The sequence below is a fragment of the Lissotriton helveticus genome, chromosome 5_1 (assembly GCF_964261635.1).
Source record: "Lissotriton helveticus chromosome 5_1, aLisHel1.1, whole genome shotgun sequence".
NCBI lineage: Eukaryota > Metazoa > Chordata > Amphibia > Caudata > Salamandridae > Lissotriton > Lissotriton helveticus.
The window spans coordinates 1041924404-1041941158 of NC_136065.1; the positions used below are offsets into that span (position 1 = coordinate 1041924404).

The 16755-nt window shown below is 42.5% G+C and overlaps 1 protein-coding gene across 1 annotated transcript in view; it reads right to left on the reverse strand.

Moving 5' to 3' along the window:
* LOC144753478 (zinc finger matrin-type protein 4-like) overlaps positions 1-16755 on the reverse strand; it is a 915282-nt gene that overhangs the window by 672053 nt on the left and 226474 nt on the right. The window contains exon 3 of the mRNA XM_078641153.1: positions 6369-6528. Coding sequence (XP_078497279.1) covers positions 6369-6528 — 160 coding nt within the window. The remainder of the gene's footprint in view (positions 1-6368; positions 6529-16755) is intronic.

Consider the following 16755-nt stretch of genomic DNA (forward strand, 5'->3'; position numbering starts at 1 on the left):
GAAATAATGCATTGCGCCTTGTTTCGCCAACTTAAGACCAGGTTTTCCCTGATCTTAATTTTGGTGCTGCCTCCTATAGCATGAAAGGGGGCCTTATTTACAAGGCAGCATTAAGTCAACTTAAGTGGCTTAACACTGCCTTGTAAATAAGGCTAAGCCCCTGTCGCCACCACAGTGTCTGAAAAAGTGAATTTCTGGTGGTGATAGGGGCTTGTACATATGCCCCTTAGTGTGTCTGAAAACATATGTTTTGAGATGCAAGAAGCACGGCGCCACTCTAAACTAAACAGATGGTCACAACCAAGCAAATTAAATTGGGAAGTGCCTTCATTGGTAAACCCTTTCATCATTCTGACCCACTATGCAAATGTATGTCTATATTCGCAATTTTCTATAACATTCCCAAATTGAACGCTTATCATTTAGAAAATGTAAATGTGCGAAATTCTATGGGCGTGCAGGGCTTTGCAAAGCCTTGCAAAATGCGGCTATCCATTGGAAAACGCTTTAATTCATTTGTCAGACCTTTTGCAAATATGTAAAATAGCGAAAATGCCTTTTGAACATTTGTGAATGCTTATTAAATCTGCCCAAGAATGTGATAGAACGGCAAAGATGCTGTGGGGTGGCGTTTTAAATGAATGGTCAAGGTGGTGTTGATGGTAATCCTGACATCTCACCTTTGCTACTTACAAACTAGATGCTTCAGCGATTTAGGCAAATGTAGTACTTTTATTAGTCTGCCTGAACTTTGTTTACGAGGGATGATATTAGGTTTTGTCTGACAGATCCTTACATTTTAGTATATCATAGGACAACTTAGGCCCGCATGATAGGGAAAAAAGTTGTAAATATTATTTGTGTCAACTTAAAATACAGTGTATGGTAGGAGCTGGGCACAGATTGCATTCACTCGCTGTTTGTGCTCATGCTTCCCATCAGGTTTCACTTGGTGGTAGAAGCATAAGCAGAAGAGAACCAGCACTGGCAAAGCCAATAGGTCTTGCCAATGCGATTTGGGTGGCATGTGATAAACTGGAGTGAACATGAAGTGGAGAGGGGGTAGATTACGTAGAGTGGAATGGAGTGTGATAGATTGGGGTAGAGAGAAGTGGGTTCGATTGGGTGGATAGGTGTGGGTAAATTAGAGTGAGGTAGATTGGGGTGGAGTATAGTTCAACAGATTCGAGTTGAGTCGAGATTGGAGTGGAGTGAGAAAGATTGGGGAAGAGTGGAGTGGAATGTAGTGGGGTAAATTGGGTGGATTAGAGTAGGGTAGATTAAATAGGTGGGATAGATTGGAGTGGAAGGGAGTAGAGTGGGGTCGAGTTGGATAGAGTGGAGTGGGGGTAGAGTGAAGGACAGTGGGTAGACTAGGGTGCAGTGGGGTAGATTAGGATGCAGAGGGGTAGATTGGGTGGATTAGAGCAGGATACATTATTTTGGAGTGGAGTAGATTGCAGTAAAGTGGGTGGTGTAGATTGGGGTTGAGCGTGTAGATTAGGGTAGATTGGAGTGGAGTAGATAGGGTAGATTGGAGTGGGGTGGATTTGAGTTGAGTTTGGTAGACTGGAGTGGGGTAGATTTGGGTAGAGTGGAGTGTGGTAGATTGGGTGGGTTGGAGTGTGGAAGATTGGAGTGGGGTAGATTGTGGTAGATTGGAGTGTGGTAGATTAGAATGGAGAGGAATTGAATTGATTGCAGTAGAGAGTGGAGTGGAGTGGGAAAATTGCATTGGAGTGGAATAAATTGGACTAGGTAGATTGGAGTGAGGATGATTAGAGTGGAGTGGTTTGGATTGGCATACATTGGAGTGGGGTGGATTGGGATAGATTGCAGTGGGGTACATTGGAGTGGAGTGGGGTAAACAGAGTGAGGTAGATTTGAGTGTCGTGCAATAGATCCGGCGGAGAGGTTTAGATTGTAGTGGGATGGGCTTGACTGGGTTAGATTGAGTTAAGTGGAGTAGGGCAGATTGGAGAAGAGTCGAGTCTTATAGGTTGGAGTGGGGAGGATTGGAATGGGGTAGATTGGGTTAGAGTGGGGTACATTGGAGTGGGGAGGGGTGGGTAAATTGGGGTGGGTAGACTGGCCTTGGGTGGGGTAGATTGAAGAGGGGTAGAGTGAGTAGAGTGGCATGGGGTAGATTGTAGCAAAGTGGAGTAGGTCGGGTATATTGGGGTACATCGGAGTGGAATGGGATTGTTTGGAGTGCAGCTGGATATATTGGAGTGGGGTAGAGTGGAGTTAGGTAAGTGATGTGGCGGGGAGGGGTGTGTTGTGTTGTGGAGTCAGTGGCGTAGATAGGAGTGGCGTGAAGTCATGTGGTATGTCCTAGAGTGTCCTCAAGTGGAGGGGAGTGGCATGTCATGGGGTGTTGTAGAATAAAGTGGCATAATGTGGAGCATGCATGGTGGGGTAGCGAACTGCCATTACAGACAACCCATTTTCAGTTAAAATTATCATGACATTTGTACTGAAATACAGTTTTACGGCACACAACTGATAATGTGTGCAAATGTCACCACCTAGTGTATTGATGTGTTTTGATCGTATTCAAATATTTGTTTCCACCATACTTCAAATTACATTAAAATGTGCTTCATTTGTACACATTCTGATATATTCTGAAACATCAGCCCAATTGATTTTTATTTGTTCTGCGCTAGAAAAATAAATCCTACACCGTCTCCTCTTATATGGATATTCAGATGAATTGTCACATAAATTCTCTCACTTTAAAGTCAGAGAAAGAAAAGTAAACACCGAGCTCCCTCGAAAGAGAGAGCTTGACACTTGACCTCGGTCTATGAATGCTCAGCAAATGTGACAAGATAAGAACAAGAATTAAAGGCCTGTTTACAGAAAGCAATGTGGATGAATACAGTAAACAAGGTTTGGGCAATTGAGAGAGACAATCTCAAGCTGGACAGCTAATGCAAATAAAGTCAGCAAACAGAAATCCAGAAAATGTAAGCTACAAACTATAAAGTCAATGGTAAACAATTGGCGAAACGCAATCCAAGGTCAGCTTTCTGAATGTCCCCGAGATATCTTTAGCAAACCAGACAGCCGCACTGGCTGGTAGGCTTCGACCTAAAAAAATTGTAAATAATGAACTAAACAGGCACATTTACTGATGGATGTTACTCCCTATTATGTGCCTTCGCATCTGTAAATTGGGGGTAAAACACTTTGCACAAACGTAATTTGTATGGGGTATTTTAGTGTGTTATTTTAATAATTTGGTCTAATTGAACTTATAGGTAAAATTCCTTCATGCTTTAAATGTAGGCTATCCACACATATTCCTCTGTGAGAGAAACTGTTGAACAAAGCCTTGTGGTACAAGACCGATGCAAAAAGAACAAAAGGAAGCTACACTTGTGTGGTGCATGGCAAGTCATACAGAAGAGGTGGAGGTACAAATACAAAGATGCCATATAGAACATGGGGCAGTTAGATCTCTGAGGGACAGGAGCAGCCAAGGAACAAGAAGCAGCTTAGGAATGATACTGGATGGGACTTAGCGAATATTCAGTGTGATTGGGCTTCTTTTCTGGCATCAAGCCAAATTGCTCTTTAACACCTTGTTAAGGACTCATCCACTATCCCCAATGTTAAGGAAATGTGAGCCCAGCTCAGGTGCATCAAATAATGCAGGTGCCAGTGCAAACACACTCTATGTAGGAATATCAGACAACCGCCTCCAAAAACTGCAGACCATCAGGAAAACAGCCGCCAGACTCATCCTTGACCTCCGTAGTTGCACCTACATCATCCCCTACATCTGGAAGCAGCACTGGCTCACAATTCAGAAACAATGCCAGTTCAAGCTCCTCACACCTCCATTCAAGGCACTGAACAACACCGGACCCTCCTACCTCAACCACCACCTCTACTTCCACCAACTCTCCAGGCACTATCCTTCTGCCTCTCTCACTTGTCCATGCAACCCACATATGCAAAAGCAGAGAATAAGGCCGATCCTTCTCCCACCTTGCAGCGGAGTTCTGGAATGACCTTCAGCTCAACATCAGGACCTCCACATCGCCGCGAGAACTCCAAAAGAAGTTGAAGACATGGCTCTTCAACTAGTACATTAGTCCCTCCATTGTCCTCAGCTAGACTCAGATAAAACCCTTCTAGCACCTGAAAACCCTCACGGGTGATAAGCAGTGCTCTACAAATCCACTAATATACCATAACAGTGTCATGCATGTAAAGCAAAAATATAAGTCCGAAAACGCCAACAGCTCACCTAAACTAGAGCTATACATTGGTGATAAAATATGCAGTTTTTAAATTATTTGTCATATAATTGAGATTTTCCTCAGATGTGCCTGCTGTGGGGTAACTCATTGGGATTAGGTCCCTGAAACCCAGGAAAACTTTAACAAGATGGAAAATGGGAATGTTTTCAAGCTATAATGATAGCCTGGTAGTGCCCAGATGGAAAACAGCTCACTTAATTTCAATGAGATGAGTGAAGCCCATGGCTGATCAGACACATCAAATGCCTGATGATAATGCCCTAGGAAACCGAAAATAAACTGTTGGGATGAGCAAGCATGTGTTTCTGAGGTGAAGGGGAGATTTTGTTTATACTCGAATATACCTACAAACTCAAACTACTAAATGCAAATATAGTGATTGTATTTGATTATACCAGAGATTTGTGTTTAAGGACTCAGGAGGTTTTTTTCAACATTTATCTTGTTGGCACAATTCTAACATACCATGTTCTGACTGTCCTCCTCTTCTTAGTTTTAAATACTTGAAATAGGACAGAACAAGTGATTATAGCTTGTTAAATTTCCCATTTGTGAAAGAGTTGTCTTCTAGAACAACGATTTCTATTCAACCACTTCAAACTCAGATTGCTCATTTCTTATTTGGGTCCTATTCCTTATGATTTAAACAATTCCATAGTGATGGATCTATTTTAGAGAGTAGCAAGTGTTTCTCTTAAAGTAACTGCCATGTTTTGACACTACACCTCCCTTCCTGCACCACCAATTCGACAGGAAGTGTGGGGCAAGGATCAAGACACTGGGCTTTCATTGTAGGGCATTGCAGGGGCAGCATGGGTAGAAATGAGCTCACCCAGTAGTTGAGAAAATGCAATAGTGAGGTCAACTCTAATAAAATAAGTTTTATTACAGTTGACCTCACTATTGCATTTTCTCAACTACTTAAAAAAAATAAAAAAAAATAAATAAATAAATAATTACTTAACTTAGCACAACAGAAGTCTCTGTGAGACAAGGGTGTAGCTTCAAGGGAGGTGATTGGGGTGGGACACCCTCAAATAAATGCATACTTGGCTTGCTAATTGGGTTTGGTGGAGGGGAGTCTGCTGTGCCTTTGGCACTATTTTCTCATTGTCCTCGTTTCACTAAGAGGTTTTAACTAGTTAATTTCTGTGATTAGGAACTTCCATGTAGTGAAGAGTCTACTAAAAATATCAAATTTGTACTCACAGATGTACTTATTGAATGGGTGCAAATTTACTATTTTTATGAAGTCACAAATATTGGCATTACTAGAATTTGAAAGCTGTGTCAGTCTCAGGTTTCCAGGCACACTACTTGCAATCAAACACAAAATAGTGATGGGATGAATGCTTGCAAATAGTCTATCCACTGGTAATCACTCGACGTAGCATTTCAACCATTGTGTTTACCTACTGTGCCCCTGTAGACAGAGGATCACCTACAATATTGACCCTGTTCTTCATGGAAACGACCCCATTTGAACCCTGGTCTTCTCACCCCTCCACCCTGGGGTGCACTGCTTTTTAGTTGTGAAATTTGAGAATCACACCTCAGCGGTATGATCTGTTACAAGGCACTCAAGGAATTACAGTAACATCATTTAAATATACAACACATCAGAATCTACTACAATATTGTTGATACTCACATAAAAACAAAAGTATTTATTTCTTGTGAACTTTTGGTGTTGCAATTGTATTCTATTCCATGCTAACTTTGAACGATGCATACAATCCTTCTCTTCCAACTGTCCACCACAGAGACTTACAACAGATTCTGTTTTAATGGTTACACACAAATGTACCAAATAAATCTCTGTAATGGTTAGAAAAAATGTTGCAAAAACAACGAAACAATTCGCATTTAATATTTTATTTCTAACATAAACTCAAAAAATGTGTAAAAATGTTAAAACATACAAATAATGCCAGAAAATAAAAATAAAACAACCTCACTGGTCAAATGTAAGAATAAGAATATGTCTACAAAAGTCAATTGCCTCTAATATAGCAATATTGACATGGAAATAGTGACCATTCCCATTACCTAGAATAGGAGGAGCATTTTTCATAGTCATAAGACAGGGCTTACCTGGTGGCGTGGGTGCACTCAGAGACTCTCCCAGCACTAGCTTCACCCGCTTTGCATGGATTTTGCCCTGATAGTGAGACTCGGCCACAATGGCAGATGTGAAAAACATGTTGCAAAGAGTACAGCATTTGTTCTTATCCACTTCCGTTTCGTCACTTTCCTGAAAAAGAGAGTTCAATGCCATCATCATGTATGTTTTATGTTACTTAACCAAACGCTCGGAATACAATAAAACACAAACCCCCACTTTATAAAAGTGAGGCAGAAGGGGTACATATTCTAAATAGTGTGCAAGTCCTAGGGCAGAGCAGTTATGGTTAACCTATTTGGAAGTAGAGGCACAGAGATAACTGGGTGGAATTACACTGCAGAGTATTTTACATTAAAATGTCTGAATATGACTTACACGAACAGAGATTACAAATGCTGCAGCTCCCAAGATGAATAGTGAGTAGCTGAATGAATGTATGCAAACCATTTATCTAAAGAGACAAAAGGGTGCCAGAAGCCAAGCAAAGCGGACTTACAGGTTGTGCCGCAAAGAAAGCTGGTTGAGTAGGGAAGAAAGACTAGGGCGTAGTAGAGAAGGAAACAAAAAGAAGATAAGCCAATCATCCATTTCTTTGCATAATTGGAGAATTGTCACAAGCTGCGCCACTGGTGAATCGGCGTTTATGCAGTGGATATAGGAGGGACAGTCTAGTGCAGAAGATTTTATAGAATGTCATATCATACAAATCATGGTGCAATGAAGGACCGAGGGAATGCATGGGCAACAAACTGCATGTGTGATGAGTCATTTAGTGCGTGTTATCACCAGTCTACGTGAGGCAGAATGACACGTCTGATGTGGGCTCTTGCTGGTTATAGAAACGAGCGTCCCCAGCACACACGTAACTTTATGTAAATTCCCATACATTTGCCCTCACTTGACCATGCCTTGCTCATCCCCAGCACGGTGCAAAGCAGGAATATCGACGGAGGGAGAAATATCGTGGGACATAAATATCACCGTAAAAATATCGTGGGGAAGAAATATCGACAGCAAATATATAGTTGACAAGAATATCGCCTGACAGGTAAGTAATATCGATTACAAAAATATCGTTGTAATAAATATCGTTTACAAAAATATAGTTGACAAAAATATCAATTTATTGATAATGTTATGTATTTTAGTGTTTTTAATGAGAATTGTTTGTCATTGTATTATATGTTTTAGAATTTTACTAGTTGTCAGGAACCCGAACTCGATCGCAAGCACTCTAGCCCCAACTAGTCAGAGACAGGGCAAAAGGAGTTGGCAAATAAAACTGAGAAGAATTGGTCCCCATCTGTGGCTGTTGTTTAGTAGGCTGTTGCTCTTGATTGCATGCTCGGGCGCAAGCACTACTCAAGATGGCTGCCGGTGCCGAACTATGACTTAGGGGGTCATTAGGATGTTGGGCGGGCTTTGCCCGCCCGCCACCCTATCGGAAAACAGGACCGCCCGCCTTAAGGGCGGGGGTCCCGAAATGTGCATTAGGATGCGCCCGCCACAGTGGCGGGCGCAATCCTCATTTTAACATTGTGGCGGGCGGTGCTCACTGCACCGCCTGCCACAATCTTAAAATGAAATGCACGCATTTGCATACACGAAGCGGCAGGCACCCCGCGGTGCCTGCTGCTTGGTGTATGCAAATGAGGGGGGTACCACAGGTACCCCCCCTTTGCAACAAACACCTCGGCCTTCACCAGGGGGGCCCACAGGGGGCCCCCAAAGCAAAGACCGCCTGCCTTTCCGTGGCGGCATTGCCGCCACAGAAAGGCTTGCCAAAATGCCCATTGTAATATGGCTGGCGGTGTCTAACAGACACTGCCACCATATTAAACATTTTCCGCCCCGGCCGCAAGGTGACCGGGGCGGAAAACAGGCCGGCGGTGTTTTTCACCGCCGCGGTCCCCCCCGCCATCCTAATATGGCGGGGGGAATTGAGCAATGGATGTCAGGCGGATTGCCTCCACCAGGCCGGCGGTGGCTACCGCCAACCTGGCGGAGGCAATCCGCCCGACATCCTAATGACCCCCTAAGCCTTCTAGTGTTCAGAAGAGCGGCTCGAGACCAAGTCAACCTGTAGCGCGAGCACCTGGTGAGCAGCGCACTTCAACTGAAGAATTTGCCGGAGAACAGCGTATTTCTTCAGCGTCAGTCTGGAACAGAGAATCTCGCCTTCCCCCTCAGGCCCCCAGTCCTAACCCGCAAACCGCGGAAGGGTGTGCACACCGGGAACTCTGTTTCCCCTTTCCCCTTTTTGATTAACCCAATTTCTTTCCTGAGAGAATATTTTCTTGTCAGGATTCTTGGAGATTTCGAGTGAACCTCAGAGATAAGTAGTGTCCTTGTTTTTTTGAACCTCATTAATTTCCTTAACTTGAAGATTGCGAGAGAACCAGAGAATATTTGTCGAAGTAAGATAAATAATTTATCTTTGAACTTTGAGAATTGCATCACATGAAAAGTGTTGAACTGAATGTAATATTAGACTTTGAGAAGCGCAACTGAAGAAGACAAGTTCAGCTATTATCTAGCTAGGCAGAAGGGAAATTCACTAACCTCCTCTTCAAAATTATAAAACCTTATTCCACGATTCTTAAAGAGACTACAAGTGGTTAGTAAGGTAAGGAAAACAGTTTCAGAGATAGGGAGTGAGAGAGCATAAGAAAAGAGATCAGAGGTAATTAATTGTGTCGTCTTTTCACAGCATTAGTCTACCTCAAACTACTACATAGAGGCAACCAAGACGTTTACTTCACTACATATCAAAAAAGGGAGTGGCAACCCTGTAAGATTGTTCAGGTAGTTATTCAGTAGAGAGAAGGGTTACAAGAGGGTAGAGAATAGGGAGTTAGAAACCTGAGTTCTTTTCGTTTTTCCCATCTGCAGGTCCAGCTAAGTCTTCCCACAGAGATGAAGAACGCAGAATAGTCGAGAAGAAAACTATCCTGAGGTGAAGATAGCAGTACCTGGGGAATACAGGCAGTCTCTCTATTTCTTCCCATTCCCCTTTCCCCCTCGTGGGTGTCTCGCTAGAATATTCTGTCGGGGAACTGCGTAGGGGAATTGGGACCTGTCGTCTGCTCCTGTGGAGACTCTGGCCCTCAAGGTAAGGTCCTGACACTAGTTAATAATTTATTTTAAGTTTAATTCTGTGTTTTTAGTTTTGTAGCGGGTTGTGGGTTTATAGGGGAATTGGGTGGGAAGTAATTTCATTATATACATTTAAATAATAATATTCAGTAGTTAATTTTGTTTTTAAAATTAGAATTTAGCGTTTTTAATTCCGTTGCGGGTTGTGGGTTTATGGGGGAATAGGGTGGGAAGTAATTTAATTATATAAAATGTATTGAATAATTAATGTGTTAATCGATTAATTAATAATAGTTTAATAATTAGTTGTCAATTAATTTCAATTAGACAATTGATAATTAATTATATTAATTGTTTAATTAACTTTAGGTGTGTGTTGTGGTGTTTATATGTGTAAACGGTGCGAAGGGTGGTAGATATTAAATTTTTTATTGATTCATTATTAAATATTTTCAAATTAATTACATTACTTAATTAGTATTTAATAATTGTAATTGTGTAATAAATTATTGGTGTATTTTGTGGTGGTTATATGTGTAAATGGTGTGAAATGTGGCAAGTAATTTATTTTGTATTGATTAATTAATAAATAATAATAAAATATTTTTCCTTAATTAATTAGTAATTAATAAATGTAATTGTTTAATTAATTTTAGGTGTGTGTTGTGGATATTATAGTGTTCAATAATGTGTAATTAATTATTTTTTATTATCTTTGTTAAAAATCATATATTTAATTTGATATATTAATTATGTTAATATTGGAAATTAAATTTAATAAAAAAGTTGATGGTTTTGTTTTGGGATCCAGTGCTTTTCCTACTGTTGCACTCACTGGAGTGGGAATAGTCATTTTTACCCCTCTGCTATCCAACGCTTTCCATAATGTTGCACGCACTGGAGTGGGAATAGTCATTTTTGGCCCTACGCTATCCAACGCTTTCCCTACTGTTGCACTCATTGGAGTGGGAATAGTACGTTTTACCCCTCCGCTATCCAGCGCTTTCCCTACTGTTGCACTCACTGGAGTGGGAATAGTAATGTTTACCCCTCCGCTATTGAGCGCTTTCCCTACTGTTGCACTCACTGGAGTGGGAATAGTCATTTTTACCCCTACGTTATCCAACTCTTTCCCTACTGTTGCATTCACTGGAGTGGGAATAATAATTTTTATCCCTCCGCTATCTAGCGCTTTCCCCACGGCTACACTCACTAGAGTGGGAATAGTCAATGTTACCCCTCCGCTATCCAGCGCTTTCCCTTCTGTTGCACTCATTGGAGTGGGAATAATAATTTTTACCCCTATGCTATCCAGCGCTTTCCCTACTGTTGCACTCACTGGAGTGGGATTAGTAAATGTTACCCCTCCGCTATCCAGCGCTCTCCTTGCTGTTGCACTCATTGGAGTGGAAATAGTAATTGTTACCTCGGGCAATGCGCCAGTTCCGAGGAGCAGTGACGCTGAAATGCGGAGTCTGTCATCGAGGTTGCCATTGATGAGAGATGCAAAAGCCTGCGCCAAGGATGCGTTGTCGTGCAGTGGCAGTTCCGAAGGCAAAGCAGGCAACGATGTGAGTCTTTGCTACGTGTCGAATCCACGCAGCTGCGAAGATGCCTCGGTTTTGCTCAGTGTTGCACCAGACAGCTGAGGAGATGCGTCAGTTCCACTAGATCCACAGAGGCTAGTAAAGCACCCTAAGCCTACTTCGAAGGGTCTAGGAGACAAGTGGAACCACTTGGCAGAGTAGACTCACAGATGCCAGAGTCCAGGTGCAAATGCAAGTTTGTTGGAAGCATGTTATGTCCCTGAGGCTTTCGATCAGCGGTCAGCCAACTAGCCCTAGTAGTCACTCTGGGTTCAAGAGATGCAGATCCAATCGTTCTCACCCAGGCTAGAGGGCGGAAGGTGAGCACAGCAAAGAAGAAGTCCAGCAGAGTGCAGTCCAGAAGAGTGGCAGTCCTTCAGCAGCACAGAAGTCCTTCTTCCTGGCAGAGTATTCACAGGCCCAAAAGTGTACTGAAGAGTTGGTGTCTGAGGTCCAGTATTTATACCCAGTTGTTCATTTGAAGTATGGGAGAGGCTTCTAGAGATTTTCCTTTGAAGTCACCAGGCATCCTGCCTTCCCTGCCCTGACTCCAGATTAACCACAGGGGGTGTGGGGGGTATGCAGTCCTTTGTGTGTATGCAGGACACAGACTATTCAGCTGTAAGTGGGGCTTAGCCCAGCTCCTCCGTCCAATCCTGCCAGTTATAGCCCATCCAGCCACACCTAAGCTCCCTATTGTCTGCGCCTGTCTAGGAGGAATACGCAAAGCTCAGTTATCAGCTACACTTAGTCATGTGACCAGAGACAGGTTACAGGCACTAAATGGCTAAGGCGAAAAAATTGTACTGCGGCAACTTTTCTGAAAGTGGCTTTTTCAGAATTGCAATTTAAAATCTGACTTCACCATACGCTAGGATTTGAAATTGTGATTCCAGTGCCAGTGACACCAAACATGAACTGGTTATCCCTTTCCATTTGGAAATTACACTTACAAAATATGGTAAGACAACTCCAAAGTTATAGAGATAGGTCTTGCCGTAGTAAAACACTACTTTAAGATTTTTTCACTACCAGGACATGTAAAACTTAAAAGAACATTTTTATTTAATTACATTGCACCCTGCCCTCTAGGTAGTCCAGACCTGCCCTTGGAGTGACTTATATGCATTAAAAAGGAAGGTTCATGCTGGGCAAAAGGTTTATTTTACCAGCTCGAAATGGCAGTTTAAAACTGCACACACAGGCTTTGCAATAGCTGGACTGAGACATGTGTAAAGGGATATTTCAGTGGGTGGCACAAACAGTGCTTCAGGCCCACTAGTAGCATTTAATTAACAGGCCCTAGGTACATGTAGTACCACTTTACTAGAGTCTTATAAGTAAATTAAATATGATAATTGGAGATAAGTCAATATTACTATGTTTAGAGGAGAAAGCACACTCACTTTAGCACTGGTTAGCAATGGTAAAGTGTGCAGAGTCCTAATGTAAGCAAAAATGAGATCGACAAAAAGAGGAGTGAGGCAAAAGGTTGCCGGAGAAAACCACCCTTCATGCTACAACAACTGTTTGTGATGCTCTCCTTGCTCCTCGCAGCCCCTTCTACCACAAACGGAACTCTTTTCGCTGGACTTTGAAAGTAACACTTCAGCAGGACTAACCTGGTCCCTGTCTCCAGCCCGTGCTCCATCACGGTCGACCTGAACTTGTAACTTTCCCTCGGTCTTGCACAACTAGATAAACGCAGGTGGCACTTTGTGCTTTTAAGTCCTCTTCTTATCCAGAAGTCTTTAAAACTGCATATGACCAGTTCTACTGATAGGAGTGTTGTCCTATGTAGTCAAATAAGTCATGAAATTTTACTTTATTTTTCTAAATTGGTGCTTGATTTTTCTTGTGCTGGGGTTTCACTGTGTTACTCTTTGAAATGCTGCATACATACTTTACACACGGCCTCTAAGTTAAGCTTGACTGCTTTTGTTCCAAGCTAACAGAGAGTTAAGCACAGGTTAATTTAGGGTTTGCTTGTGTTTCACCGTAACAGAGATTGTGGTTTCTGCTTGAGTAGTGTTTCATCTCCCAATAACCAAAGTTCTGCCTCCCCTACATCCCTATGTCCTCTATTACATCGAATATTTGTCAGGCTCCTCTGTATGCAGCAGAGAAGTGGCTGGTCAGTGCTGCAGGGTATTTGAATTTCCACACTCAAAATTCAGAAATTCCAGTACAGAGGCCAGTCCCTCCTCTGCTGCATCACATGATCAGCGGCGACACCTCAGCTACGGTGGAGGAGCGTCGCCCCACCAACAGCTGCAAAAATTGAAAAATAAAATGTTAACAAACCAAGTTTATTATCATTTTATTTTTTTCTCCCGGGCAAGACTTGGGAGGGTGTGGGGCACTGTGGGGACAATCACGGAGGGGGGTTGGGGGGCACTGGTCAGTGTATGTGGGTTTTGCCGGCCGTCTCAGGACGGGCAAACCAACATGCACACTGAGCTGTCTCCAATCTGAGCTGCGTTGCCGGGTTGGAGACATCAGGTGCAGGCTCCCAGGCTCTCTGGGAGAGCAAATCAAGGGCACTCAGGCCAAACCTGATGCTGCTCTCATACAGCATAAGAACGGTGCCAGGATTGGCCGCAGGTCAATCTGGGAGCCTGTGCTGGAGAAGAATAGAAGAGCGGCGATGCTGCAGGTAAGATGTATATAATTTGTTTCCCCACTTTGTCCCCGACATTCAGCAGCTACTGAACGTGATAGTGCTCATAGGGGACAGGGCTGGAAGGGGGCACTTGGTGTAAGGGCCTAATAACAGAGTATTTAGGAGGCAGAGAGCAAGTGAGAGCAAAAAAGACTGAAGGCAAAATAAAGAGGAAATGAAAGTTGGAGGATAAGAGACATGTAGTGGGTCATAGCAAGCAAGAGTGAAAAAAAATGGCAGAAAAGAAAGACAAAAAGAGGGATGGAAGAGGAAGAAAGTGAGGGAGCAAAGAGATAAAATGAAGCCAGAAAGAAAGACAGGAGAGATCGAAGAGATCAAAGGGAAAGAGACAGAAGGAGAAAGAGAAAGGCAGAGAAAGAAACAGCACAAGATGGATAGGGAGGAATAAAAATAGGAGGTAGATTGCAAGATGGAGGAAGAGTAAGTGATATATTGAGAGAATACGATTTCTTTGCCTGCTCGGCTTGAGTTTTAGTTCGGACAGACCCCTGGTTCGGCTTTTCTCATGAACTCTTTGGCTTGCCCACCTCTGTTACATTTCAGTGCGTAAATGGTTCTTTATGGGAATACCCCAGGAATATATGCCCGTTAAAGAGGACTAAGGATTACCCCTGAAATTCTTTGATAATTCCTAAAAACTCATAATTGTACTTTAAGTGAAAGCAGAAGCCTGCAGGTGCAAATTTCCAGCTAACAATCAGCTTCAAAATATCACACCATTACTAGATCAGAATTGTGATTTTTGGGAGATTGCACTTTGAATGGGCCTGTATCTCATACTCTAATCAGTGGCAGCCAGCATGGCTCACGGGTGGCAGCGCAAAGATGGTATGAAGATGTTGCATGGGGGGATCGCACTGGGGGGGATTGAGGTGCGCAATATACAAAATAGATAAACTTACCTTTCTGCTGGGTCTCGCCTCTCCGCTCCTGCTCTCCTCGTCTTGGAGAAGGAAGCACAGCCAGGCCCCACTGACCAATCACAACGATGCAATGCAGAGTTGTAATTGGTATGCACCCGGCGCTCAGCCAGGAGCTCTAGAGGTGGGCATGTTCTCCATGCAGGCTGTACAGCCTGCATGCAGAACAGTGAAAGTGTACATGATTGGTTTGGGTGGTCGGAGAGGGACGACCAAACAGTCACTGCGCACTTAGGAGTGGACACTCCTCCCCTGCCCTACTCCGCCCGCCCGCAAAGCAGCACAAAGCATAAAATTATAATAACTCAAAGTTATTTTCATCTTATGTTTCGTACTTTGCCCTGGTCAAAAGCAGTGGGACGACGCTCCTCCACCATAGCAGAGAAGCCGCCACTGACTGAAAATAGAGTCTCTTACTACGGTGAGCATGGATTTGTGGAGGGCAGCCAGTGAGTGAAGCACTGAGAATCAGTGAATATAGTCGAGTAATCAAGGGACGTTGTTATATCGCCTCTATTTGTTTTAGTAAATTTTTATTATTTCATATTTGCCCCTTTCCCCTTTAGGTACATTGTGTTTTTATGACTATGGCACATGCTCTTCAGTTGCTCTCATTCCGTTTATATTGTGTATCCAGTCATTCTGTAACTGGACTTTGAACATAGCAGTACTGTGCCTTCAAGATTAAATCTTCATCTTGAATTCATTTTGGATTTTGAATCTTTTATTCCTGGATTTAACATTGGCGACGAGGGAAAAAGGTACCTGCTACTCTCTAAGGCACAGGAGAGATACTACATGGGATTTCTCAATTTTTATGAAAACAAATGTATTTCTACCTGGATATTTGCTGTTGGAAGATTTAATTTGGGTACACATCATTTTAAGGATTGCCACCGTGTTTTTTACAAATTCCAGCTATTTCTGAAGTTCATATATGGATTTTTTAAAGTTTTTGTCAAATTTTATCAGTTGCATCTTTTGACCACATCGCCGTCTTGACTCCGTGCTTGCTGACGTTCCTCGTGCTGCTACAGCGCCCTTTGGAACTAGCGTCATTGGAGCCATCATCGTCGTAAGCAGCGTCTCTGTTTCCAAGATACTGACGCTCGGTTTCTTCTGATCGTCACGGATTAACGTGTGACGTCATCGCGTAACGTCCGACGCCCCGCGTCACCGCGCTACGCAGCGTGACGCCATTTTGGATTGGTCATCTCAACGCGATCAACATCGGAAACAAAACCTATTTACATCAACTTGTTGTGTCATTTCTTTACTGATAACGTTGATGCACACAACTTCCCTTTACTGGTATTAATAATATTGCACATGAGATTTCTTTTCTTTTACGTCGATGCGCACAACCTTTCATCATTAATACTTGGACTTCTACATCATTAAACGCCAATATACATGGCGATGGAGAGGTACTTTTGACCAATGAGACTTACTTCAATATCAGTTTGTGTGATTTCTTTTATTTATTGTCACTGAGTTTGGTTGCTCATTATAAGGAGCTACTATTCTATGACCATTATATGATTTCACTTTTCATTATATTACTCATTTTATAATTATTGGTTTTGAATCTTTAGTTCAATAATGCATCATTTTTTGTGATTCCCATCACACATATTGATGTTTTTTAGTACTTTTGGTTTATTTCACAGTCACCATGCAATTTGAACCTCCGTCGAAATTTATACAGAGTAAAGGTGAGCCTCCCATCCCTTGGAAAAGATGGAAAGAAGAATGTATAACTTACATCAAAGCAATAATTGGTGAACGTATGGGGAGTGAAAGGAAGTAGAACATATTTTTACATTGTTTGGGGTCGGAGGGACAAGCAGTTTTTAGAGTTTTACTTGGTGACTTAAGCGTTTACGATGAAGCACTTTTAAGCATGGAAACTAGATTTAAACTTATGACTAGCCTTGCTCTCAATAGATATAAGCTTTATACTACTCGTGCACAGAAGGAGTCAGAGTCATTTCATGATTTTTTGACAGCTCTTAGGTCTCTTGTTATTTCATGTGAATTTGGGGGGTATAGCTGATGAAATGATCAAGGA